Below are 27,392 nucleotides of genomic sequence, written 5' to 3' on the forward strand. Positions count from 1 at the left end.
ATTACAACCAGTTTTTTTTTGCTTTGGTAAAAGATTTAAAGATTTTTATTGTTTCCATCTGTGGATCTCTCTCTCTCTCTCTCTCTCTCTCTCTCTCTCTCTCTCTCTCTCTCTCTCTCTCTCTCTCTCTCTCTCTCTCTCTCTATATATATATATATATATATATATATATATATATATATATATATATATATATATATATTATTTATTTTCTAAGTCACTGAACACATACAGTGCATTTGGAAAGTATTCACAGCGCTTCACCTTTTCCACATTTTGGTATGTTAAAGCCTTATTCCAAAATGGATTAAATTAAATTATTTTCCTAAAAATTCGACATACAATACCCCATAATGACAACATGAAAGAAGTTTATTTGAAATCTTTGAAAATGTATTAAAAAAAAAAAATCCCATGGTAAGTATTCACAGCCCTTGCTCAATACTTTGTTGAAGCACCTTTGGCACCAATTACAATCGCAAGTTTTTTGAGTATGATGCTACAAGCTTGGCACACCTATTTTTGGGCAGTTTCTCCCAGTCTTCTTTGCAGGACCTCTCAAGCTCCAACAGGTTGGATGGGGAGCATCGGTGCACAGCCATTTTCAGATCTCTCCAAAGATGTGTGGGTTCAAGTCTGGGCTCTGGATGGGCCACTCAAGGGCATTGACAGAGTTGTCCAATACCCACCCCTTTGTTATCTTGGTTGTGTGCTTAGGGTTGTTGTTCTGTTGGAAGATGATCCTTCACCCCAGTCCAGAGGTCAAGAGCGCTCAGGAGCAGATTTTCATCAATGATGTCTCAGTAACTTGGTGCATTCATCTTTCCCCCGATATGGACTAGTGTCAGAGTTCCTACTGCTGAAAAACATCCCCACAGCATGATGCTGCCACCACTGTGCTTCACTGTAGGGATGGTAGTGGCCAGAGCGGTTAAGAGCGATGCCCAGTTTCCTCCAGACATGACGCTTGCCATTCAGGCCAAAGAGTTCAATCTTTGTTTCATCAGACCAGAGAATTTTGTTTACCATGGTCTGAGAGTCCTTCAGGTGCCTTTTGGCAAACTCCAGGCTGGCTGTCATGTGCCTTTTACGGAGGAGAGGCTTCCATCTGGCCACTCTACCATTCAGGCCTGATTAGTGGAGTACTACAGAGATGGTTGGTCTTCTGGAGGGTTCTCCTCTCTCCAGAGAGAAACTGGAGCTTTGTCAGAGTGACCATCGGGTTCTTGGGCACTTCTCTGACTAAGGCCCTTCTCCCCCGATCATTCAGTTTAGCTGGGCAGCCCGCTCTAGGAAGAGTTCTGGTGGTTCCAAATTTCTTCCATTTACAGATGATGGAGGCCACTGTGCTCATTGGGACCTTCAATAGTGCAGACATTTTTCTGTACCCTTTCCCTAGATCTCTGCCTTGATACAATCCTGTCTCGGAGGTCTACAGACAATTCTTTGGACTTCATGGCTTGGTTTGTGCTCTGACATGCACAGTTAACTGTGAGACCTTATTTAGACAAGTGTGTGCCTTTTCAAATCATGTCCAATCGAAAGTAAAGGTAAAGTTGTAGAAACATCTCAAGAATGATCAATGGAAACAGGATGCACCAGAGCTCAATTTTGAGTGTCATGACATAGGCTGTTAATACTTATGTACATGTGATATTTTCATTTTTTATTTTTATTAAAATTGCAAAGATTTCAAACAAACTTATTTCACGTTGTCATTATGGGGTATTGATTGAAGAATTTCGAGAAAAATAATGAATTTAATCCATTTTGAAATAAGGCTGTAACAAACAACATGTGGAAAAAGTGAAACTGAATAATTTCCGAAAGCACTGTATGTAATATGTATCCAGAAAGAAAAAAAACGAGGCTTGTTTCAAATCCATTACCAGTGACACAGGCAAATTGGAGATTTTAAAAAGTCATGCCACAAGATGGCACTATGCTATTATGTAGTATAGTCTGACTGCAATAAAACATCACTTCACAAACTAATGTGAACAACGCCTCCCCATTCTAACTAGCAAGGGGCAGCAGTTTGGATTAAATGATAACTAACAAAAATAAATATAAAAAAAATAAACAATAATAAACGAATCCTACTAGTATTTCTAAATTATTTTTCAATAATTAGTAATATTTGTCCAAAAATTCTAATGAACAATCCTTTAGAATGAAAAAAATTAAAAAGGAGAAAACACATTGCAGACATAAATGTATATCATTACACTGCATATAGCCTTCTAGTCTAAAGCAGTGTTTCTCAACTCCAATCCTCAAGGTGCCCCCAACAGGTCATGTTTTCAGGATTTCCCTCAGATGAAACGGCTGTGGTAATTACTGAGGCAGTGAAACTGATCAAATCACCTGCGCAAAATAATGAGAAACCTGAAAACATGACCTGTTGGGGTGCCTTGAGGACTGGAGAAACACTGGTCTAAAGTATGGTAGGGTTCATCTGATGAACTTAGTCATGTGAACAAAATAAATGTTTTGCCACCTCAACCAATTAAAAGAAAAGGACAGGGCTATATTTCTACTAGTGTGGGTAAGCATGGAAGATATGTGGGTAAAATGTTTGGCTGTGTCTCTTACAATATTTTAGCAAGTGAAGGACACTAGTACAAGGCAATTGCAGATTGGATTAAAGTTAAATGGGCTAAATTACACCTGGTATATATGTACATTTGTATGAGAGTTCACCTACAGGCGCATTTCATAAAATTAGAATATCATCAAAAAATGTCAGTAATTCAATAAAAAAACAAAGAAACTCATATATATTATATAGAGGCGTTACACACGTAATATATTTCAAGCATTTCTTTCCTTTAACCACTTGCCGCCCGCCAATGACATATTGACGGCGGCAAAGTGGTTGTCTGATCCTGACCGGACGTCATATGACGTCCTCAGGATTCTGAGCCGCTGCGCGCCCCCGGGGGCGAGCATCGCGGCGATCGTTGTTGCGGGGTGTCAGTCTGACACCCCGCAACACCGATCTTGGTAAAGAGTCTCTCACGGAGACTCTTTACCACGTGATCAGCCGTGTCGAATCACGGCTGTTCACGGTGTAAACAGGAAAAGCCGTTGTCGGCTCTTCCTCACTCGCGTCTGACAGACGCGAGTAGAGGAGAGCCGATCTGCGGCTCTCCTGACAGGGGGGGTTCGCGCTGATTGTTTATCAGCGCAGCCCCCCCTCGGATCACCACATGGACCACCAGGGATGCCCACCCTGGACCACCAGGGTGGACAAAAAAAAAAAAAAAAAGTCTGTAAAAAAAAAAAAAAAAAGTCTGTCAAAAAAAAAAAAAAAAAAGCATTAAAAAAAAAAAGATGCCAATCAGTGCCCACAAATGGGCACTGACTGGCAACATAGCTAAATCAGTGCCGCCCCAGTGTCCATCAGTGCCACCCCACATTGTCCATCAGTGCCACCCTACAGTGTCCATCAGTGCCACCCCACAGTGCCCATCCATGCCCAGTGCCCACCTATCAGTGCCCATCTGTGCCACCCATAAGTAGCCATCAGTGCCACCCATAAGTGCCGCCCATGAGTGCCCATCTGTGCCGCCTATAAGTGCCCAGTGCCGCCCATCAGTGCCCATCAGTGCCGCCCATGAGTGCCCATCATTGCCGCCCATGAGTGCCCATCAGTGCCGCCCATGAGTGCCCATCAGTTCCGCCCTGTGTGTGCCCATCAGTGCCGCCTATGTGTGCCCATCAGTGCCGCATACAAGCGCCGCCAATCAGTACCACCACATCTGTGCCCGTCAGTACTACCTCATCGATGCCCATCAGTGCCATCTCATCGGTGCCCATCAGTGCCGCCATATCAGTGCCCGTAATTGAAAGAAAACGTACTTATTTACAAAAAAATTAACAGAAAAAAATAAAAACATATTTTTTTTCAAAATTTTCAGTCTTTTTTTAGTTGTTGCGCACAAAAAAAAAATCGCAGAGGTGATCAAATACCACCAAAAGAAAGCTCTATTTGTGGGGAAAAAAGGACGCCAGTTTTGTTTGGGTACAGTGTAGCATGACCGCGCAATTGCCATTCAAAGTGCGACAGTGCTGAAAGCTGAAAATTGGCTTGGGCGGGAAGGTGTATACGTGCCCTGTATGGAAGTGGTTAATTTTGATGATTATGGCTCACAGCTAGTGAAGACCCAAAATTCAGTATCTCTGAAAATTAGAATATTACATAAGACCAATAACATGTATAGTATTGCACTCAATACTTGGGCGGGGCTTCTTTTATATGCATTACTGCATCAATGCGGTGTGGCATGGAGGTGACCAGCCTGTGGCACTGCTGAGGTGTCATGGAAGCCCAGTAATTGAGGCCGCGGCTTTGTGGCCTTCTGCAGGCCTATGCTTTTTTCTGGAATCTTGCGCCCTCTTGTGGTGGCCGTTGGCATTACAAGACAACCAGCAATGCTAATGGAGCTTCCCTGCCTGTTTTCATTGCCCAACAAACTCCTTCTCTTAGAACCCCCAAACATTATATATATATTTTTATTCTAACACCCTAGATAATAAATTGGCAGTCGTTGCAATACTTTGTCACACCGTATTTGCGCAGCGGTCTTACAAGCGCACTTTTTTTGGAAAAAAAAACACTTTTTTTAATTAAAAAATAAGACAGCAGTAAAGTTAGCCCAATTTTTTTTAAATTGTGAAAGATAAGGTTACGCCGAGTAAATTGATACCCAACATGTCATGCTTCAAAATTGCGTCCGCTCATGGAATGATGACAAACTTTTACCCTTTAAAATCTCCATAGGCGACGATTAAAAAATTCTACAGGTTTCATGTTTTGAGTTATAGAGGAGGTCTAGGGCTAAAATTATTGCTCTTTCTCTACCAATCACGGCGATGCCTCACATGTGTGGTTTGAACACCGCTTTCATATGCGGGAGCTACTCACGTATGCGTTCGCTTCTGCACGCAAGCTCGGCGGGACGGGCGCGTTCCTGGCTCCTAACTTTTTTAGCTGGCTCCTAGATTCCAAGCAAATGTGTCAAGCCCTGCTATGATCATTAAACCAGATATTGGTACTTTTGGTAGTGTGGGCAGGTGCCTAGTCTTGCTGGAAAATGAAATCAGCATCTCCATAAAGCTGGTCAGCAGAGAGAAGCATGAAGTGCTCCAGAATTTCCTGGTAGAGGGCTGCGCTGACTTTGGACTTGATAAAACACAGTGGAACAACACCAGCAGATGACATGGCTCCCCAAATCATCACTGACTGTAGAAACTTCACACTGGACCTCATGCAACTTGGATTCTGTGTCTCTCCACTCTTCCTCCAGACTCTGGGACCTTGATTTACAAATGAAATGCAACATTTTTCACAGTTCGTGATGATTTCGGGAGCCATGTCATCTGCTGGTGTTGGTCCTTTGTGTTTTATCAAGTCCAAAGTCAGCGCAGCCCTCTACCAGAAAATTCTAGAGCACTTCATGCTTCCCTCTGCTAAACAGCTTTATGGAGATGCTGATTTCATTTTTCAGCAGGACGTGGCACCTGCCCATACTGCCAAAAGTACCAATATCTGGTTTAATGATCATGGTATCACTGTGCTTGATTGGCCAGCAAACTCACCTGACCTAAACCCCATAGAGAATCTGTTGGATGTTGTCAAGAGGAAGATAAGACACCAGACCCCAACAATGCAGATGAGCTAAAGACCGCTATCAAAGCAACCTGGACTTCCATAACACCTCAACAGTGCCACAGGCTGATAGCCTCCCTGCCATGCTGCATTGATGCAGTAATTCATGCAAAAGGAGCCACGACGTATTGAGTGCATACTATAAGGAACATGGTCATACTTTTTAGTAAGCCAACAATATAATATATTGACAAAGGGGGTTTTGTAAAAGCTGCGCCAAACAAAGTCTACTGAAGCCAAAAATGTTATACTAGTTATAGTCCAAGTGTGCACCATTCAGTGTGCACACAGATAAATCAATCTTGAGAGATATGCTCCAAAACTTCACACCACAGTGACTTCACATATGTTACACACTTAAATTAAATTATAGCCCAGCCGCGGCCTTTAAAAGCTGTAGTGGACTCACATGGTAGAAACAGAGCTGGCTTCCTTCACATTCATAGACTCCACCGAATGAACATGTGAAGGTGCACCATAGCATAATTCCGTATGACTAGTTTATTTAAAAAATTTAAGTGGTACTTACAAGATACAAGTAAAATCGGTCACATATAAACAGATGCCGGCAACAAACGGAGCCCTTCCTCCTTGGCGTGGTGACATCACTGTGCGTCCATCCAAACGCATTTAGTTTTAGTCTGGTTAATGACGAAACGCATTTGGGTGGGCGCGCAGTGACGTCACCACACCACGGAGGAATGGCTCCGTTTGTTGCCGGCCGGCATCTGTTTTTATGTGAACAAATTTTACTTGCATCTTGTAAGTACCACTTACATTTTTTAAATAAACTAGTCATAAGGAATTATGCTATGGTGCACCTTCTTTCTACACATGTTCATTCGGTGGAGTCTATGAATGTGAAGGAAGCCAGCTCTGGGAATTTCTACCTCGTGAGTCCACTACAGCTTTTAAAGGCCGTGGCTGGGCTATAGCCGATTGCCAATCGAGCTTGCCCGTTTGGTAAGCGGCTTTGATACTCGGTGGTGGGTCTTCACCTAGGTGAGTAACATCTGTGAAGTCACTGTGGTGTGAAGTTTTGGAGCATATCTCTCAAGATTGATTTATCTGTGTGCACACCGATTGGTGCACACTTGGACTATAACTAGTATAACATTTTTGGCTTCAGTGGACTTTGTGTGGTTCAGTGGCGTAGCTTTTACCCCCCCTTTTTCATCCCTGTTCTGGGTATCGCACACAAGCTGCTGCCTTCCTTATTATTTAATAATTAAATTTAATTTTGTTTTCTGTTTGTTTATAATTTGCAACTAGCGCAGTTTTCCTTGTTTTTCTTTTAATATAATATATTGTATTAAAAATCTTTTTTTTTTTTTTTATTGGTCTTAAGTAATATTCAAATTTTCTGAGATACAGAATTTGGGGTTTTCACGAGCTGTAAACCATAATAATCAAAATTAAAAGAAAAATGCTTGAAATATATCACACTGGGCCAAATCCTCAAAAGGGATACGCAGGCGGAACTGCTGTTCAGCCTGCGTATCCCTGTGCCTATCTTTGGAACTGATCCTCAGAAGCAGTTTTCCAAAGATAGGCAGAAGATCTGACATCTGTAAGACACTTACACTGTCAGATCTTAGGATGCAGTACCGCATCCGCCGCTGGGGGCATTTCGCGTTGAAATGCCACTTTGCGTATGCAAATGAGGACTTACGGAGATCCACAAAGCTTTTCAGCTTTGTTTTTTCTGCGTAAGTTTACGTTTGCATACGTAAAATTAGGGCTGCTTTTACAAGGTGTAAACTGTTTACACCTTTTAAAAACAGACCTTTTTTCGATCGCCGCGATTTTTTTTTAAATTTGATTTTTTTTTCGCCGTATCTTTTTTTTAACCCGTCGCAATTTTTTAACCCGGCGCGATCCTCAAAACTCGGCTATCGTAAAAACACGCGATGCACGTCGGGAAAAATGACGTCACGGGCATGCGCAGTACGTCCGGCGCGGGAGCACGCCTCATTTAAATTGTAATCGCCCCCTGGAGAAGAGGACCGCCTTGCGCCGGGAGAATTTAAGTTACACGGCCTGAAATTTCTAGGTAAGTGCTTTGTGGATCAGGCACTTAGGTAGAAATTTTAAGGCAGTGTAACTTAAATGGGAAAAGATAAGTTAGGCAGGATCTTTGAGGATTTGGCCCACTGTGTGTAACACATCTATATAAAATATATACGTTTCACTTTTTGAATTGAATTACTGAAATAAATTAACTTTTTGATGATATTCAAATTTTATGAGATGCACCTGTATATCCCTAACCATACATAACTAACCCTGTTCCCTCTCTTAAATTGTATCTGCTAGGATAGTAATACAGGCAGTCCCCGGGCTACAAAAAAGATAGGGTCTGTAGGTTTGTTTTTAAGTTGAATTTGTATGCAAGTCAAAACAGGTACATTTTTTAACCACTTGCCGCCGTCGTTTTACGGCGGCAGGTTGGCTCCCCTGCGCGAGAGCGCGTAATATAACGTAATATACTAGGGGCGCATGCGCGCCGCTGGAGGCGCGGGCCCCCTGCTCGCCCCCGACCCCATGCGCGTGCCCGGCGGGCGCGATCGCGGCCGGGCACCCGCAATTGCTCGTTACAGAGTGGGGACCGGGAGCTGTGTGTGTAAACACACAGCTCCCGGTCCTGTAAGGGAGAGAAATGCTGATCTTCTGTTCATACAATGTATGAACAGAAGATCAGTCATTTCCCCTAGAGAGTCCACCCCCCTACAGTTAGAACACACCCAGGGAACATACTTAACCCCTTCCCCGCCCCCCTAGTGTTAACCCCTTCACTGCCAGTGGCATTTTTATAGTAATCCAAAGCATTTTTATAGCACTGATCGCTATAAAAAGGCCAATGGTCCCAAAAATGTGTCAAAAGTGTCCGAAGTGTCCGCCATAATGTCGCAGTACCGAAAAAAAAAATATTTATAAAAATGCCATAAAAATACCTCCTATTTTGTAAACGCTATAACTTTTGCGCAAACCAATCAATAAACGCTTATTGCGATTTTTTTTACGAAAAATATGTAGAAGAATACGTATCGGCCTAAACTGAGGAAAAAAAATGTTTTTTTTTATATATTTTTGGGGGATATTTATTATAGCAAAAAGTAAAAAATATTCATTTTTTTTTCAAAATTGTCGCTCTATTTTTGTTTATAGCGCAAAAACGTAAAAACCGCAGAGGTGATCAAATAAAATACCACCAAAAGAAAGCTCTATTTGTGGGAAAAAAAAGGACGCCAATTTTGTTTGGGAACCACGTCACACGACCGCGCAATTGTCAGTTAAAGCGATGCAGTGCCGAATCGCAAAAAGTGCTCTGGTCTTTGACCAGCAATATGGTCCGGGGGTTAAGTAGTTAAGTGGAAATCAAGCCCATTTTTTTAAGGTTTTTGAATAGCATAGCTGATATTACTGACTGCTTTTTGGATTTTGCATCCTCCAGGGCTGTCAATCTTTATTCTTTCTTCACCATTTTATTAGCCAATGTTAAAGAACAATTGTACAGGTCATGAATCCCAGGACCTTAATTGATGCATGTTTGTTGCACGTCAATGAGTCACAAAGTAGCAAAGCCAGGGTAAAAATGCCAACCCTGGAAGTTGCACAACTGTACCATCAGAGAAAAATTAGCAATACCAGCTAGCATAATCCTAATTTATGATTTACTCAATTCACACCCACCTTTCCTGAATTAGCCTGCATTACTATGCCCCCCCTAGCTTACTACTTACTCTGTACTGGAATTGTTCTCCTTATAAATGTTTCTTTCTCCTCAGGCAGAAATCCTGTTTGGTGGCAGACATGTCTGTGTATTGAGCCCTCACAGGCATGCACAGGAAGCAGTGGCATTTCCCCGGGGGTGGGGTGGGTGTTGGCAGTCTGCCTTGGGTGCCATACATTGAGGGGGGTGTCAGCTCCAGTGAGTGAAGTGGTGACAGCGGGGCGCCAGGCTCAGGCAGCAGCGCTGTGACAGCCAGGGCAGGGAGAGGCGAGATGTGACAGGGTGCCCGCGTACGGTCCGTTCCTGGGTGACTGACTCCCAGGGTCGACCGCCAGATTCACTCTGCCACTCACAGCAGGTGGGAGACAGTGAGCAGTGCTGAATAGAGGATGGCAACTGCTGGACTTAACTTTACGAGTTAACCAGCAGGTAGGATTGGTTGCTGGATGGTCCTAACAAGCTAATGATTGGTTGCTAATATGTAAAATTAGCTCTGGATGTATGCCCCAGTAAGGTAGGAAGGGGCAATGTGTAATGTGCAGGGATCCAGAGCTGTAATGGGGTCCAAAACTGTAAGTCTACCCAAGATGTGCTGGTCCAGGCTGAAGATCGAGAAAACGGGACAGTTTCCTTGATTCTTCAGCCAGGACCAGCACATCCTGTGGTTTTAACCTGTTGTATTCAACTTTTTCAAATCTAACCTTTTGTATATGGAAATTAAAGATTTGTTTATTTATTAAGCCTTTTTGGTATGTGTATTTATTAGACCTGCAAGGTACATTTAAAGTGAAGTTTGAATGAAGTTTTATTTGTGTCATGTCAGTCATGGCAATGCAGTGGTAGTGCTGGTTTCCAATGATCTGGACACATACAGTCAACAAATTATTTTTGGTGTCTGCTTTAGGATAGCAGCTATTGTATATATTTGCACCCTTTCAGATTTAGAAATGAGAAACAAAATATTTAGAGACCTAAAAAGCTCAAAATCCATAGACAAGGTTAGACAGGTGTTCTTTAATACACATGATAAATGAGACCATTCTATAGTTACTAGATCGTACCCTTTTCCCTTCCAATGTCTCATGCGCAGACTAGTTATATCACAAGCTATTGAGACACAAGGCAGGGAACACATCTGTACTTTGTCCCCCACCCCTCCTAACCGATGATACTTCATACAGAATTTAAAAGCAGTACTTGTGAAAGCTTACCTTTAACTTTTATCCTTGTATCCTCGTCTGCTGTTTTAGTTGTTGGGTTGTTGAATGCTTTTAAAATTCCAGACTGTATGCGCTGTAGCAGGGAAAGATCAACATTTTAATCAAGTACAACTAAAATTAGGCTTTAACTTAATAGCATAAAGAAACACTATTACAAATAAGGTTGGCCGAAACGTGATCAGAGTCTTGTTGCAAAGCTATGATTAGGTCTGCTCATTATTAGGTACACATGCATACATCAACCACCAGCATTAACATAAACACTTACACAGCAGGGATCGAAAGTTTGGGCAACCCAGGTAAAAATTTGCATTAATGTGCATAACGAAGCCAAGGAAAGATGGGAAAATCTCCAAAAGGCATCAAATTACAGATTAGACATTCTTATATGTCAAAAAAAGTTAGATTTTGGCCTAGATTCACGTAGGGCGGCGTAAGTGTGGGCGGGTGTAGTGTATCGTATTTACGATACGCCACCGCAACTTAGAGAGGCAAGTGCTGTATTCACAAAGCACTTGCGTCCTAAGTTACGGCGGCGTAGCGTAAATGTGCCGGCGTAAGCACGCCTAATTCAAATTGTGAAGGTGGGCGTGTTTTATGCTAATGAATCATGACCCGACGTGATTGACGTTTTGAACGAACGGCGCATGCGCCATCCGCGGAAATCAACGGAAGCGCCACCTAGCGGCCAGCGTAAATATGCACCCAAGATACGACAGCGTAGGAGACTTACGCCGCTCGTATCTTGGCAGAATGTATGCGTAACTGATTCTATGAATCAGGCGCATACATACAACGACGCTCATTCGGACTTACGATGGCGTATCTGGAGATACGCCGTCGTATGTCTCTCTGAATCTGGGCCATTATTTCCATCTGTGACGGTATTGGTATGATATCCCCGTCAACGTTCCCTTCTTCCCATAACGAAAATCACCCCAATATTCCACGAGGAGGGATATCCCTGGAATCGCCCAGAAAGCCACACATGCCAAGCTTACTGCTAGAACAAGACACTTTATTGACACAAAAACTCAACTTATATGTGGTTACAGCCTGTTAGGAACGCCCCCCTCACACAGTGGGGTTTCCCATACAGATTATAGGAGACAAGACGGAGCCGACCATGCAGACACGTTTCTTTAGATAAAGACATCAGGGGAGTTAATTAATACACTGAAGCAATCAGAATAATTAACATACCACTTCTCTAATCATTTAGCCTGATGATACAATACACATCTTTTAAGGGTAAACACAGATCTTCTTCACACAACACAATAGATCAATTAACGTTTAGAATAGTGAGGGGACATTAGCACGTCAATAACCGGTCAGAGGAATGAATCACACATGAAATTCCTTTCTACCTCTACCCATGTGGCTAGCAGGGAGCAGTAAACTGAGACATATAGGCAAACGTATCACAATGGCCCCCCTTTTGCTCCCTGCTCCGGCAAATCCGGTTGGACCTTCCCTGGTCCAGTAGGGTTGACGGGTTCAGAGCTTTTAGTCCGAGGTTAACTCCGTTTGGCGTGACTGACCTCCCTTGACAACTGCTTCAGACTCAGGTATGTCACCGGGTCGTCAGATCACACGCCGGTCAGTCCCCAAGTCTTTGTGCGATCTGTAAAGTCACCAGAAGTCAGTGTGAAGACAGCGAATGGGTCTGTGCGCCGCCGTCTAGGTGTCCCGCTATGGGAGGGGGCAGGTTATGGCTCTGAAGTGACAATCACAGGAGATTCATAAAAAAAAAAAGTTATATTTGTTGAAATGCTGTAGCACTGGTGCTCAGAGTCCGGGGGGGGGGGAGAGGGGACTCAGAGCCCCATAAGGTCAGCCACCCCCTGCTCCCTCCGCAGCCGCCGGTTCTCCTCTTTGAGCTTCTCCAGCTCCATCTCCAGTTCATGGAGCCTGGGGGGGTCAGCCCGCTGTGACCTCAGGTGGTTGTTCTCCTCCTCCATGCGGCTTATGCACTCCTCCAGCTCTATGTACTCACGGATCAGATCCTGCTTGCTCATGTCCTGCAGGCTTTCCACGTGGTCCTTCATCATCAGGAACTGGGTGGTGGTGTAAGGGGCCACCGGTGGGCCCTTGGCGAACATCTCGGCCCGCATCTGGGGCGCCCGCTGCGATTCCATCTCCTCCAGTCGCTTCTTCTCCTCCCAGGTCCACTGGTTATATGACTTCCAGGACCTCTTCTTCTTGGAGGGTAGCTGGCGGTGCCTCTTTCTGCCCAGCTCCCTCCAGGGCCCCTCCGGCTCATGGCTGTCGCCCATGACCAGCTGACAATGGTGTTCCCTGTTGTCCGTAATAACAGATTGTACCATGAGGGCTTCGTAAGGGGTGCCCAATGGTTCTTCCTGACCCAGCTCCTGGGGGTCCCAAGCCGAGTCTACACAATGGGCTGCTGCTGGTGGGCGGTACCCAGGTTGAGACCAATTTGACCTGGTGTTGTCATTCATAGGGCAATTCTGCTTGAAGTGACCCAACTGTTTGCACCGGAAGCAGCGTTGTTCGTTGTCCTCCTGGCGTGGGTAGCGAGGGCTATATGTCATCGGTCTGTTAGGCGGTTGGTATCTAGCGGCTGGTGGGTGTGAGGGCGCCGTTGGTTGTGGGGGTTGTACCCGTGGTGTGACCTGGTTTGTCTTGCGAGTATCAGCATATTCATCCGCCAACTTCGCGGTCTCTGGTAGAGTCATGGGCCTGCGATCTCTCACCCAATCCTTGACGTCCGTCTGGATGTGATTGTAAAATTGCTCCAGGAGCATTAGTTGCAAAATGTCCTCTGCGGTGGTGGCCTGGCTGCTGTTAACCCAGTTAGAGGCTGACAGGGACAACTGGCATGCCCATTCCGCGTAAGAGTCTTTCGTGGTTTTGCGTGAGTCCCTGAACTTCTGTCGGTGGGACTCTGGGGTTACCGCATAACGAGCCAGGAGCACTTCTTTAACCCTGGCGTAGCTATGGATATCCTGATCTGGCACGGTCCGGAAAGCATCAGAAGCTTTGCCTGACAATATTGCAACCCACTCTCTTCTAGCTATTCGGTGCAGGTTACATTGTCGCTCAAAATCCGCCAGGTAGTTATCAATTTCACAGTCCTTTTCATCAAAAGCTTTAAAAGCGCTAAACGGAATCTTCCTTGCGTCTGCTGTGCTGTACTCACTGTTCGGAGAAGGTGCGGCTGCTTGTTGGACTGCTGCCAGTTTTAACTGTAGTTCTGCGTCCCTTATTTCTTTAGCCTCCTTCGCTAACAGGTCCATCACTCTCAGCACCACATCTGCCGTTGGGTTCGGGCCGAACCACGCTAGCTTCTCTCTCATTAGCTTGTTGGCTGGCGATTCCTCCTCCTGAATCACTGGTGTCTCCATCTCTTGTACTGCTGGCGTTGCTGCAATCCCGTCCTCCTGGTCTAGCTCCATTGATTCTGCTATGATGACCCGCTTGGTTTTGTTGCTAGCAATCCTTCCACGAACTTCCAGTAGTTCTTCCAGTGTCTGCTTGGAATCCGGGTGTGAAGGGGAATAGAAGGGAAAAATCCCACTGCTGCCAACCAATTGTGACGGTATTGGTATGATATCCCCGTCAACGTTCCCTTCTTCCCATAACGAAATTCACCCCAATATTCCACGAGGAGGGATATCCCTGGAATCGCCCAGAAAGCCACACATGCCAAGCTTACTGCTAGAACAAGACACTTTATTGACACAAAAACTCAGCTTATATGTGGTTACAGCCTGTTAGGAACGCCCCCCTCACACAGTGGGGTTTCCCATACAGATTATAGGAGACAAGACAGAGCCGACCATGCAGACACGTTTCTTTAGATAAAGACATCAGGGGAGTTAATTAATACACTGAAGCAATCAGAATAATTAACATACCACTTCTCTAATCATTTAGCCTGATGATACAATACACATCTTTTAAGGGTAAACACAGATCTTCTTCACACAACACAATAGATCAATTAACGTTTAGAATAGTGAGGGGACATTAGCACGTCAATAACCGGTCAGAGGAATGAATCACACATGAAATTCCTTTCTACCTCTACCCATGTGGCTAGCAGGGAGCAGTAAACTGAGACATATAGGCAAATGTATCACACCATCATTTACACTTTCAAAATTACAGAAAACAAAAAAAAAAGGCGTCTGCAAAAGTTTGGGCACCCTGCAGAGTTAATATCTTGTACTGCCCCCTTTGGCAAGTATCACAGCTTGTAAACACTTTTTGTAGCCAGCCAAGAGTCTTTCAATTCTTGTTTGAGGTATCTTTGCCCATTCTTCCTTCCAAAAGTCTTCCAGTTCTTTGAGATTTCTGGGCTGTCTGTCACACACTGCTCTTTTAAGGTCTATCCATAGATTTTCAATTATGTTGAGGCCAGGAGATTGTGAAGGCCATGGCAAAACCTTCAGTTTACGCCTCTTGATGTAATCCCCCGTGGATTTTGAGGTGTGTTTAGGATCATTATCCATTTGTAGAAGCCATCCTCTCCTTAACTTCAGCTTTTTCACAGATGGCATCAAGTTACTATCCAAAATTTGCTGAAATTTTATTGAATCCATTTTTCCTTCTACTTGTGAAATGTTCCCTGTGCCACTGGCTGCAATACAACCACAAAGCATGATTGATCCACCCCCATGCTTAACAGTTGGATTGAGGTTCTTCTTATTAAATTCTGTGCCCTTTCTTCTCCAAACGTACCTTTGCTCATTCCGGCCAAAAAGTTATATTTTAACCTCATCGGTCCACAGAACTTGTTTCCAAAATGCATCAGGCTTGTCTATATGTTTATTTGCAAAGTTCAAACACAGATTTTTGTGGTGAGGACGAAGAAGAGGTTTTCTTCTGATGACTCTTCCATGAAGAACATATTTGTACAAGTTTTTCTTTATAGTGGAATAGTGTACTACAACTCACAACTCACAACAGTGTCTGCCAGATCTTTCTGGAGGGATCGTGCAGTCAAACGTGGGTTTTGAATTGCTTTTCTCACAATCCTGCGAGCTGTTCTGTCTGATATTTTTCTTGGTCTTCCAGATCTTGCTTTAACTTCCACTGTTCCTGATGATTGCAATTTCTTAATTACATTCCGAACAGAGGATATTGACATCTGAAAATGCTTTGCTATCTTCTTATAGCCTTCTCCAGCTTTCTGAGCGTCAACTATTTTCAGTTTCAGTTTTCTAGACAACTGCTTAGAAGAACCCATGGTGCCGATTGTTGGGGCAAGGTCAGATGAGTCTGGGCATTTAAAACCTTTGAGATTGACATCACCTGGTCTTCCCAGACGATGATTGAGAAAAATCCATGACACTGGCAGGTCTCAGCTTTGCAAAGGGGGCAGTACATGCTATAAATTCTGCAGGGTGCCCAAACTTTTGCACACGCCATTTTTTTGTTTTCTGTAATTTTGAAAGTATAAATGATGGAAATAAAATCTAACTTTTTTTGACATATTATAAGAATGTCTAATCTGTAATTTGATGCCTTTTGGAGATTTTTCCATCTTTCCTTGGCTTCGTTATGCACATTAATACAAATGTTTACCTGGGGTACCCAAACTTTCGATCCCCACTGTATATATATATATATATATATATATATATATATATATATATATACACACATACACACACACACACACACACACACATATATATATATATATATATATATATATATATAAATAGATATTCTTCAGATGCAGCCTAGGCATACCGATGTTGTCATGTACATAAAGAGGAATGTCATTGTAAAATAACGCAAACTTTTTTTTTAAGTTAATGTCATTATGGATTTGAATTAATTTGTTGTCAATGGAAAATTTGGTGCATTCTTTTACATTTACACATTAGATGCAATATCGGTCTGATCCGGGCAGGGAAAGGTGAAACTGTAACGATATAATCAAGCCATATGTGCATGAACCCTATGCATGGTAGGCAAAAGATAAATGGTGTTGTGTAGAATATATGGCTCAATTCACATCTATGCATGTTGATTTTGAGTGTTTCCGCAGTGCTTTTTGCTGTGCTATCCGCACAATTTTTTTAATGCGATTTGTGTTTTTTTCTGCTTTACATTCACTGTATATAGCCACTTGCTAAGGAGTGAGCCGGGGAGGTTGGCCACCGTATCTTTAACCACCGATGAGTCATCAGCTGTCAGCGGGTTCTTCACCGACAGCTGAATGTAAAGAAAAAAGAAAATTTGCCGGCATAAAAAAAAAAATGAAAACAGCGTAGGGACCCCGCCCAAAACCATACGCCTAAAAAAAATGACCATACCAGGCCACATGCCCTCGATGTGATGTCACAAGGGGGACTCCAGATGACATCACCCGATGGCCATGCTCCTGTTTTAAAGCTTCCCATCCCGCTCCTTAGCAACTAGGCTAATGTAAAGCAAAGAATTTCTGCAAATCGCTGTAAAATCACGGTAAAAACGCAGTACTTGCGTTTTGGATACGGGTCCATTGAAGTCTATTACATGCAAAACGCTGCATGCTGTGGGGAAAAACGTCCCTGATCATTTCCAAAAACGCAGAGGCACAAAAATGCATTGATGTTGATGAGTTCCATAGAAACCCATGTTTAAAAAAAAATGTCCTGCAATTCTGCAAAAAACAGGAAAAAACACATTGGTGTGAATGGAGCCTTAGGCTAAAGTTACACAGACTATTTGTTCTAGCCCAATCAAGCAAATACAATTTCTAGTGATCAACACATAAGTAATAGTTGATCATTAACAGATGCATCATGTGACACCCTATGGTGTAAGCTACATAAGTAGTATATATTACAATCAATCGCACACAACTGGAGAAATGTAATATCATTGCTACTGCATGCCTCCTAGCATTTTATTTATTTACACTGATCATTTTAGATGCAAAATTATACCTACTTCAGCATTAAAGAAAAACACCTACTAAAATACAACTGTAGTCATATATTTGCACATTATTTTTTGCTACTGTTAATGGCTAGCACAAAAAAATAAAAATAAATTATATATATTTATTTATTTTTCAAACCAATAATTTTGCAGCAGGTAACATGCTACAAATGAACACTACATATGTCAGGTTCTTTTTTGTGTGAATGTTTAAGTCAGATTATCGAATGGTTTGGCCTTATTCAAACAGTATAGTCAGCAAAGTTTATGACTATTTACTCTACTGAAGCCAGAGTGGTATTAGATGGGATATGACTGGTTGTTACACTTTTAATTATCTCACTTTTAATCGAATAACTGTTTTTGTTTTATTTGATAATTGGCTACAGCAATGCTTACATGTATAGATCAGTTTGGAATAGCAGGAGCAAGTTTTGAATAATGCCATTATGGAAAACACTTCAAAAGTTTTCATCCAACCCTTATTTAGTACAGAAGAACACCTATTTTCAGTTTATTAAATGTGCTACATAAAATTATTGGTCAAATTAAAAATATAACACCATATCAATAAAAAAAACTTGCCATTTAACTTAAATCAATGCCCTCACAGAGTTCCAATATTTCTAATAAAATATATATTCATTAGGTGATGGTGTGTTAACACCCATTAGAGATATCTTTTCTCTATGCCTGCTGGTGTCTTAAAATTGCCCAGGCAGGTTTTGGTCTAGTCGTTAATGAAGTCGGACTTAAACTACTACACTTCTGAAACATTGGGTTCAAATTGTGAAGCGAAATGTTAGAGACTTTTGCATCAAGCAGTCCAAACGGTTTATGAATATAAGCTCAGCAATTGAGAGAGCTGCACATTCACTATGCTTATTTGCGTTAGAAGAGGTTTTAAAAAGCAGCAAAACAACTGGCCTCAACTACAAACTGAAGTCTACTCCTGAGAATCTGTTTCAATTGTGTAACAAGTGGCCTTTATTTACAAGCAAGAAAATGAAAAAAAGAAGAAAGGCAGGAATGTGGGTCTTCAAGGAAAGCAATTATTAATTGTTATGTTTGTTACAATACAGCTAAGGGTCCATCTTCACTTACATTTTTGAAGTCTCAGGTCTCAAGGTCTGACACCTGGTTCAATTTGCCAATTTAATAGGTGGAAGACCTTAAAGCCTACATCTGGAATTTAAAACACCCAAATTAATTTGTTTGTCCTTGCTCACAGAGATGTAGGCCAGCCATACAATCTTGTAAATTGGAGTTTTGATACAGCAATCTATTCTTTATGAAGGGAAATGGTTGCACTTGGAAGAAGTACCTATTCTTTAAGCAGAACTTCAAGAAAAAAGCAATTTACAGATAAAATACATACAGGAAGGCTCTTTTGCCCACCAAAAGATTTGTATTTCTTTGCAACCAGTCCTGAGATTTAGAACGATCTACCGCAAGTTAACACTTACAGGTCTTGTCCCTGTCCTAGCCTGTGACTAGACACTGAAAAGAGAAGTAGCAGACAGATCATCTGTCACTCTACTTATCTGTCACTCTGCTCTCTCCTCCTCTCATGCTCCTTTTGAGTACATAAGCACGGCTGCACAGCTGACTGATTCCTTGTGTGGTTTCTTCCTCTCCCTGTCTGAGCTTTGCAGAGTATACATACAGAGGCTGATTGTAGGTAAAATTCTGGTGTAACCCTTGAGGACTCCTTCTCGACTCTCTCCCTAGAGCAGACCTGGGCAAACTACGGCCCGCGGGCCGTATACGGCCCGGCGGACCTTTTAATCCGGCCCACCCCCGCCGCCGAAACCGCCGCCGCTGCCACGTTAATCCCGCGGCGGGGAACATTAGACAGCGTTCGTTTGAACAGCTGTTTTCCCCGCCGCGCATAGACACTCCCCCTTGGACGGATCTGTCCAATCGCGAGCAAGGGGGAGTCACAGACACTCCCCCTTGCTCGCGATTGGACAGATCCGTCCAAGGGGGAGTGTCTATGCGCAGCGGGGAAAACAGCTGTTCAAACGAACGCTGTCTAATGTTCCCCGCCGCGGTGATAACAGTAGGCAGGGCCGGGAGGGGTCACATGCAGCCACTTGTGCCAACACACGCAGCCACTTGTGCCACCATAAATTGTCGCCACTGTGCCAATCACACGCAGCCACTGTTCCCAAACACAGCCACTGTGCCAATCACACGCAGCCACTGTGCCAATCACACGCAGCCACTGTTCCCAAACACAGCCACTGTGCCAATCACACGCAGCCACTGTGCCCATCACACGCAGCCACTGTGCCCATCACACGCAGCCACTGTGCCCATCACACGCAGCCACTGTGCCCATCACACGCAGCCACTGTGCCCATCACACGCAGCCACTGTGCCCATCACACGCAGCCACTGTGCCCATCACACGCAGCCACTGTGCCCATCAAACGCAGCCACTGTGCCCATCAAACGCAGCCACTCTGCCCATCAAACGCAGCCACTCTGCCCATCAAACGCAGCCACTCTGCCCATCAAACGCAGCCACTCTGCCCATCAAACGCAGCCACTCTGCCCATCAAACGCAGCCACTCTGCCCATCAAACGCAGCCACTCTGCCCATCAAACGCAGCCACTCTGCCCATCAAACGCAGCCACTGTGCCCATCAAACGCAGCCACTGTGCCCATCAAACGCAGCCACTGTGCCCATCAAACGCAGCCACTGTGCCCATCAAACGCAGCCACTGTGCCCATCAAACGCAGCCACTGTGCCCATCAAACGCAGCCACTGTGCCCATCAAACGCAGCCACTGTGCCCATCAAACGCAGCCACTCTGCCAATCACACGCAGCCACTGTGCCAATCACACGCAGCCACTGTGCCAATCACATGCAGCCACTGTGCAATCAATTGTTGCCACTGTTCCCAAACACAGCCACTGTGTCAATCACATGCAGCCACTGTGCCAATCACACGCAGCCACTGTGCCAATCACACGCAGCCACTGTGCCAATCACACGCAGCCACTGTGCCAATCACACGCAGCCACTGTGCCAATCACACGCAGCCACTGTGCCAATCACACGCAGCCACTGTGCCAATCACACGCAGCCACTGTTCCCATCAAACGCAGCCACTGTGCCAATCACACGCAGCCACTGTGCAATCAATTGTTGCCACTGTTCCCAAACACAGCCACTGTGCCAATCACATGCAGCCACTGTGCCAATCACATGCAGCCACTGTGCCAATCACATGCAGCCACTGTGCCAATCACATGCAGCCACTGTGCCAATCACATGCAGCCACTGTGCCAATCACAAGCAGCCACTGTGCCAATCACAAGCAGCCACTGTGCCAATCACACGCAGCCACTGTGCCAATCACACGCAGCCACTGTGCCAATCACACGCAGCCACTGTGCCAATCACACGCAGCCACTGTGCCAATCACACGCAGCCACTGTGCCAATAACACGCAGCCACTGTGCCAATAACACGCAGCCACTCTGCCCATCAAACGCAGCCACTGTGCCAATCACACGCTGCCACTGTGCCCATCAAACGCAGCCACTGTGCCCACACACGCAGCCACTGTGCCAACACACGCAGTCACTGTGCCATCAATTGTTGCCACTGTGCCCATCACACGCAGCCACTGTGCCATCAATTGTCGCCACTGTGCCCATCAAACGCAACCACTGTGCCATCACACGCAGCCACTGTGCCATCACATGCAGCCACTGTTTAATCAATTGTTATTGATTAAACAGTGGCTGCCTGTCCCCAGCGTCTGTCCCCCTCCTGTGTCATGTCCCCAGCGTCTGTCCCCCTCCTGTGTCATGTCCCCAGCGTCTGTCCCCCTCCTGTGTCATGTCCCCAGCGTCTGTCCCCCTCCTGTGTCATGTCCCCAGCGTCTGTCCCCCTCCTGTGTCATGTCCCCAGCGTCTGTCCCCCTCCTGTGTCATGTCCCCAGCCTCTGTCCCCTTCCTGTGCCATGTCCCCAGCCTCTGTCCCCCTCCTGTGTCATGTCCCCAGCGTCTGTCCCCCTCCTGTGTCATGTCCCCAGCGTCTGTCCCCCTCCTGTGTCATGTCCCCAGCGTCTGTCCCCCTCCTGTGTCATGTCCCCAGCGTCTGTCTCCCTCCTGTGTCATGTCCCCAGCCTCTGTCCCCCTCCTGTGTCATGTCCCCAGCCTCTGTCCCCCTCCTGTGTCATGTCCCCAGCCTCTGTCCCCCTCCTGTGTCATGTCCCCAGCCTCTGTCCCCCTCCTGTGTCATGTCCCCAGCCTCTGTCCCCCTCCTGTGTCATGTCCCCAGCCTCTGTCCCCCTCCTGTGTCATGTCCCCAGCCTCTGTCCCCCTCCTGTGTCATGTCCCCAGCCTCTGTCCCCCTCCTGTGTCATGTCCCCAGCCTCTGTCCCCCTCCTGTGTCATGTCCCCAGCCTCTGTCCCCCTCCTGTGTCATGTCCCCAGCCTCTGTCCCCCTCCTGTGTCATGTCCCCAGCCTCTGTCCCCCTCCTGTGCCATGTCCCCAGTGTCTGTCCCCCTCCTGTGTCATGTCCCCAGCCTCTGTCCCCCTCCTGTGTCATGTCCCCAGCCTCTGTCCCCCTCCTGTGTCATGTCCCCAGCCTCTGTCCCCCTCCTGTGTCATGTCCCCAGCCTCTGTCCCCCTCCTGTGTCATGTCCCCAGCCTCTGTCCCCCTCCTGTGTCATGTCCCCAGCCTCTGTCCCCCTCTTGTGTCATGTCCCCAGCCTCTGTCCCCCTCCTGTGTCATGTCCCCAGCCTCTGTCCCCCTCCTGTGTCATGTCCCCAGCCTCTGTCCCCCTCCTGTGTCATGTCCCCAGCCTCTGTCCCCCTCCTGTGTCATGTCCCCAGCCTCTGTCCCCCTCTTGTGTCATGTCCCCAGCCTCTGTCCCCCTCCTGTGTCATGTCCCCAGCCTCTGTCCACCTCCTGTGTCATGTCCCCAGCCTCTGTCCCCCTCCTGTGCCATGTCCCCAGCCTATGTCCCCCTCCTGTGCCATGTCCCCAGCCTCTGTCCCCCTCCTGTGTCATGTCCCCAGCCTCTGTCCCCCTCCTGTGTCATGTCCTCAGCCTCTGTCCCCCTCCTGTGCCATGTCCCCAGCGTATGTCCCCAGTGTCTGTCCCCCTCCTGTGTCATGTCCCCAGCCTCTGTCCCCCTCCTGTGTCATGTCCCCAGCCTCTGTCCCCCTCCTGTGTCATGTCCCCAGCCTCTGTCCCCCTCCTGTGTCATGTCCCCAGCCTCTGTCCCCCTCCTGTGTCATGTCCCCAGCCTCTGTCCCCCTCCTGTGTCATGTCCCCAGCCTCTGTCCCCCTCTTGTGTCATGTCCCCAGCCTCTGTCCCCCTCCTGTGTCATGTCCCCAGCCTCTGTCCACCTCCTGTGTCATGTCCCCAGCCTCTGTCCCCCTCCTGTGCCATGTCCCCAGCCTCTGTCCCCCTCCTGTGCCATGTCCCCAGCCTCTGTCCCCCTCCTGTGTCATGTCCCCAGCCTCTGTCCCCCTCCTGTGTCATGTCCCCAGCCTCTGTCCCCCTCCTGTGCCATGTCCCCAGCCTCTGTCCCCCTCCTGTGCCATGTCCCCAGCCTCTGTCCCCCTCCTGTGCCATGTCCCCAGCCTCTGTCCCCCTCCTGTGCCATGTCCCCAGCCTCTGTCCCCCTCCTGTGCCATGTCTATAACAAGTACTCGTACCAGTTTTCCAACAATGATATTTACTGCTTTTTATAAAGAAATACAATTGATTTTATGCAGTATTGAGTTTAGCCTTTTGGCCCGGCCCTCCAAAATATTTTTAGTTTCTCATGTGGCCCCATCGAAAAAATAATTGCCCACCCCTGCCCTAGAGTCTACCCTTTGGCTGTTAGCACGTCACCTCCCTTCTCTTAAGGATCACCAACTCATTGGTGCTACACTGGTGTGTTTCCGAGAGGTCAACTTAAAGCATGGCCCCCTCTGTTGGGGGGTTCATGACGCCTGTTCGCTTTAATTGGGACTTCCCACCAGGGAAGTCCGACAAGTTCGTATTGGATGCAGCTCCCAATCCCTTCCTCTGTGCTCCCAATTTCTTCAGTAGTGGTAAAGTATTGGCCAAACACTGCTTTACCGCTGTGGTCCTACGCTCAGGTGCACACTTTCTTCGCTTTTTGGACCTTTTGAATGCAGTCTCTCGACCCCCTTGCTCACTACGAGAGCTTGTGTTCCAAGAACGCACCCCAACAACATCTCCTCAACTCATGCCCTCCTCTTCCTGAATTGCCTCTCTACTACAGGAAAGGCCTGTGTGGCATGGGAACAAGACCTTGATACGGCTCTTACTCCCAAGGACTGTGATCACATTTGTATTCATGCGCATAAAGGATCTGTTAATGTAACAACACAGGAAAATGGTTATAATATCATCAAGATGGTACCAGACGCCTGCTCTGCTATTTAACATTAACCTGAACCTTCCTAAATATTGCTGGCAGTGCCACCAGGACTGTTGCATATCTGGTGGGCTTGCCCTCGAATACAACCCTTTTGGTCTAGAGTACATTCTGTGATCTCCTATGAGACGGCTTACACCTTCGACTACTCACTCAATTTCTTCTTCACCACATGTCTCTTTCCCAAAGAGCTTATCATAAATCACTCTCCATGCATATGGTGAATGTAGCAAAACTGTGCATACCGATCCATTGGAACATGACTCACACTCCATCACTCTCAGAATGGTTCATACGCCTGCAGAAAATCACTGATATGGAAGAACACATCAGCCTGGCAAAGGATCCCCCCTCCAAATTCACAGCTACTTGGGCCTGTTTGCTCCATTATTGTACCACTGACCATTAAAAACACCTTGTAGTTTCCCTGGTTTACCCTCCAATTGGGCAAATGACCTATATGTCTCATGTTGCACCTCCTTTTTAGGGTCCTGTTGAAGATCTTTTGAATGATCAATATGTATACCCCCACCCCCTGGGGGTATTCTGGTACTTATACTGCTTGCAAAATAAAAGAGTAAATGTAAACATTAAAATCTGTTAAAGGTGGAGATGGTCTTTAAGCACCAAAGAACTATAATATTTTTTTGGGGGAATTAAGTAGGTGTGACCCTTAGCAGACATAATGCGGCCTATTGAAGATTTCACTCAATGCAGTCCAGTGTTTTATGAGAGTTTGATATGCCTGTATGTGTTAATGTCAGCCTCATTATCACAGTAATATTAAATTGACTGAGAAGAAAAAAAAAAGAGGCATATTTACAAATTACCCAGCCTCAGAAATTGCAGAAAATACCCTTGTGCAGTAGATACTTTTAGGAACACATAAACCCTTACATCTAAACTGTCCTTTCAGACAAACTCGAGAGATACTAGATCTCCCACTCTCTGAATAAACAGCTTCATTTTTGTTTCAGATTGTTCATCAATTCAGGTAGTTGGGATTTTTTTTCCTGTTCTCCCTGAAACAGTTTCTAAGTATTAAAGTAATTTTGCACAAGTACAGCACTTACTGTCATTTGAGTTGACATCTAAAAATAATGATTGGCTAACGAAGTCCAATTTGGCTGTTTGCTTGCTCTCTAACCAAAATATGCCTAAAAGGAGAAATAAGTGCCCTTAAAAATAAAGCTGTATAATATTCACCAGATCACATGACAGTGAAAGGAACGACATACAACAGCATTCTAAACAACAGGACCAATGTCAGTTATAATAAAACTATCTAAAGCAGAGTCTCTTGGCCTCCTTCCACGTAAGTTTGACCATTCTTTAACAAACGTCTCTACAAGAGTGACATCTGCTTACCTTTCAACTTATCACCGTCGAGACTTGTTGCAATCTTCCTACTAACTCAACTGACAGGAAGTGTGGCATAGGTATAGTAATAGCTGCAAAAGGGAACAATTGGTTGACCAAACACAGGCAGAAGTCTCACTGACAAATGACAGAAGGCTAGGAACCTGCCGTATTCTCTCAAACACAGCTGGCATATTTTTTTTTTCTCCTCACTGAAAAGGAAACAATGAGTGTCCAACTCTAGCAGATCAATAACCTCGATGGCTGATTCTTGCTTGATTGCAAACAATGCCTCAATGGAAAGCATAGCTTGCAAGGACAGGCAATATATACAGCCACCAACTAACTTTATAAGGTTAACCTTTCAGGAACCCTTCTACAGAAAACTGATGAAGAGTAAAGCCTTGCACACACAAAAAGAATATCGAACGAATGATTGTCCGCTTTTTCTTTTGCATGCTAGTCCCATATCAAAAACGAATAGGTTACTAAACTTACAAAAATTCTCTTACAACAGAATACAACTTCAGAAGGGATATAATGTATTGTACTGTAATGTATTCTTTCATTTCCTAGCATGCGTGTTCTTGGTCACAAAATGTTTTGCATATAAATACCATACGAATTAAATGAAAATCGCTAGTTCTGTTATCGTACAAGATAACTTTTCGTCCTTGTCCCTTTAGATATTTTCGCATAAACTGTTGCGATAGTCTCTTGAAAGCTGTGTACTAATGATCACATTATCAGACGATGACTCTGAAAGTGGTATTTTTCACATGAGTGTTGGATAAAGTTAGGACAGAGAATTCATAAATTCCATGAACTAAATCACAGATTTCAGATTACAAGGAGATTACTCCACTATTTTCAATACCATCCACTTCAAGCTCAAAGCTCTATCTAGCTGTTTTATCAGCCCCTCTTCCTCCTATAACCCTCACCCCAGCTCAATGACCAGTTTACATTATTTAAATTTTACGATCAAAAGTTAAAGTTAAAAGTGCTATGGCTCCCTTGACAAAATACTACATATTCTGCGAAACTATTGCCTAATTTAGCAATAAAGAATACCACTGTGTTATTGCTTGTTGACAATCCAAAAACCATTCCTACTAAACTAGTTCATAATTGGGCACATTTTTAACCACTTGTCGACCGCCTTACGACGTTATACATCAGCAGAATGGCAGGCAGAGTAACGTGTATATATATATATATGATCGTGATCGCGCCCCCCCCCCCCCAATGCCTGAGGCAGTCGGCTTTGTTCCAGGAGTGATTTGTCCTGAGGGGGAGGCCAATGATTCATGGCCTGCCCCTCCAGATCGCTCCTGACAAATGGGATGCTTCCTTTGCCTGTGTAAGGTTAAACACAGGCAAAGGAAGTGATCTCTCCTTGTGCTTCATTTTCGTTTGGGAGCAGAGGAGAGGAGACATCCAAACATGAGTTGCACCAACACTACAATAACACCAGTACACATAGGCACACATTTAACCCCCTGATCACCCCCCCAGTTAACCCCTGCACAACCTTGTCACAGTGTCACCAATAGCAGTTTTAATTTTTTTTACCGATCACTGCATTGGTGTAATTTGTGACTGTTTCAAGTGTTAGGGCAATTAGTGGTAGGCCCCATTAGTTCTAGGGTACCCCCTAACCCCCCCTTGATCGCCCCCCAGTTCACCCTTTCACCCCCTGTCACCAGTGTTACTAATAGATCTTTTTTCTGATCACCATATTGGTGTCACGAGTGAGGCCAGCTAGTTATTTAATTTCACGGTCAGGTTTGAATAGAGTCAATATACAACCTAATAAAGGTTTTAATCCCATGATTGCCCCCTAGTTAACCCTTTCACACCGTCAACAGTAATCACTGTATAAGTGTTACGGGTGATGCTGGTTAGTTTGCTTTTTTATAGCGTCAGGGCACTTTCCGTTTATTACCCAATAAAGGTTTAACCCCTGATCGCCCGACATGTGATATCAGTTAGGTTTTAGGGTCAGTTAGGGTCTGCGTCACCCCAGGCAGCATTAGACACCCACGCACGCACCATACACCTCCCTTGGTAG

General features: G+C 45.1%; 1 protein-coding gene across 1 annotated transcript in view; it reads right to left on the minus strand.

Moving 5' to 3' along the window:
* The window catches only part of USP45 (ubiquitin specific peptidase 45), a 225,598-nt gene that overhangs the window by 47,205 nt on the left and 151,001 nt on the right, over positions 1–27,392 (minus strand). Inside the window, 1 exon segment of the mRNA XM_040350145.1 lies at positions 10,619–10,700. Within this exon segment, the coding sequence (XP_040206079.1) occupies positions 10,619–10,700 (82 nt within the window).

This window comes from Rana temporaria, chromosome 4 (genome assembly GCF_905171775.1).
Source record: "Rana temporaria chromosome 4, aRanTem1.1, whole genome shotgun sequence".
Taxonomy (NCBI): domain Eukaryota; kingdom Metazoa; phylum Chordata; class Amphibia; order Anura; family Ranidae; genus Rana; species Rana temporaria.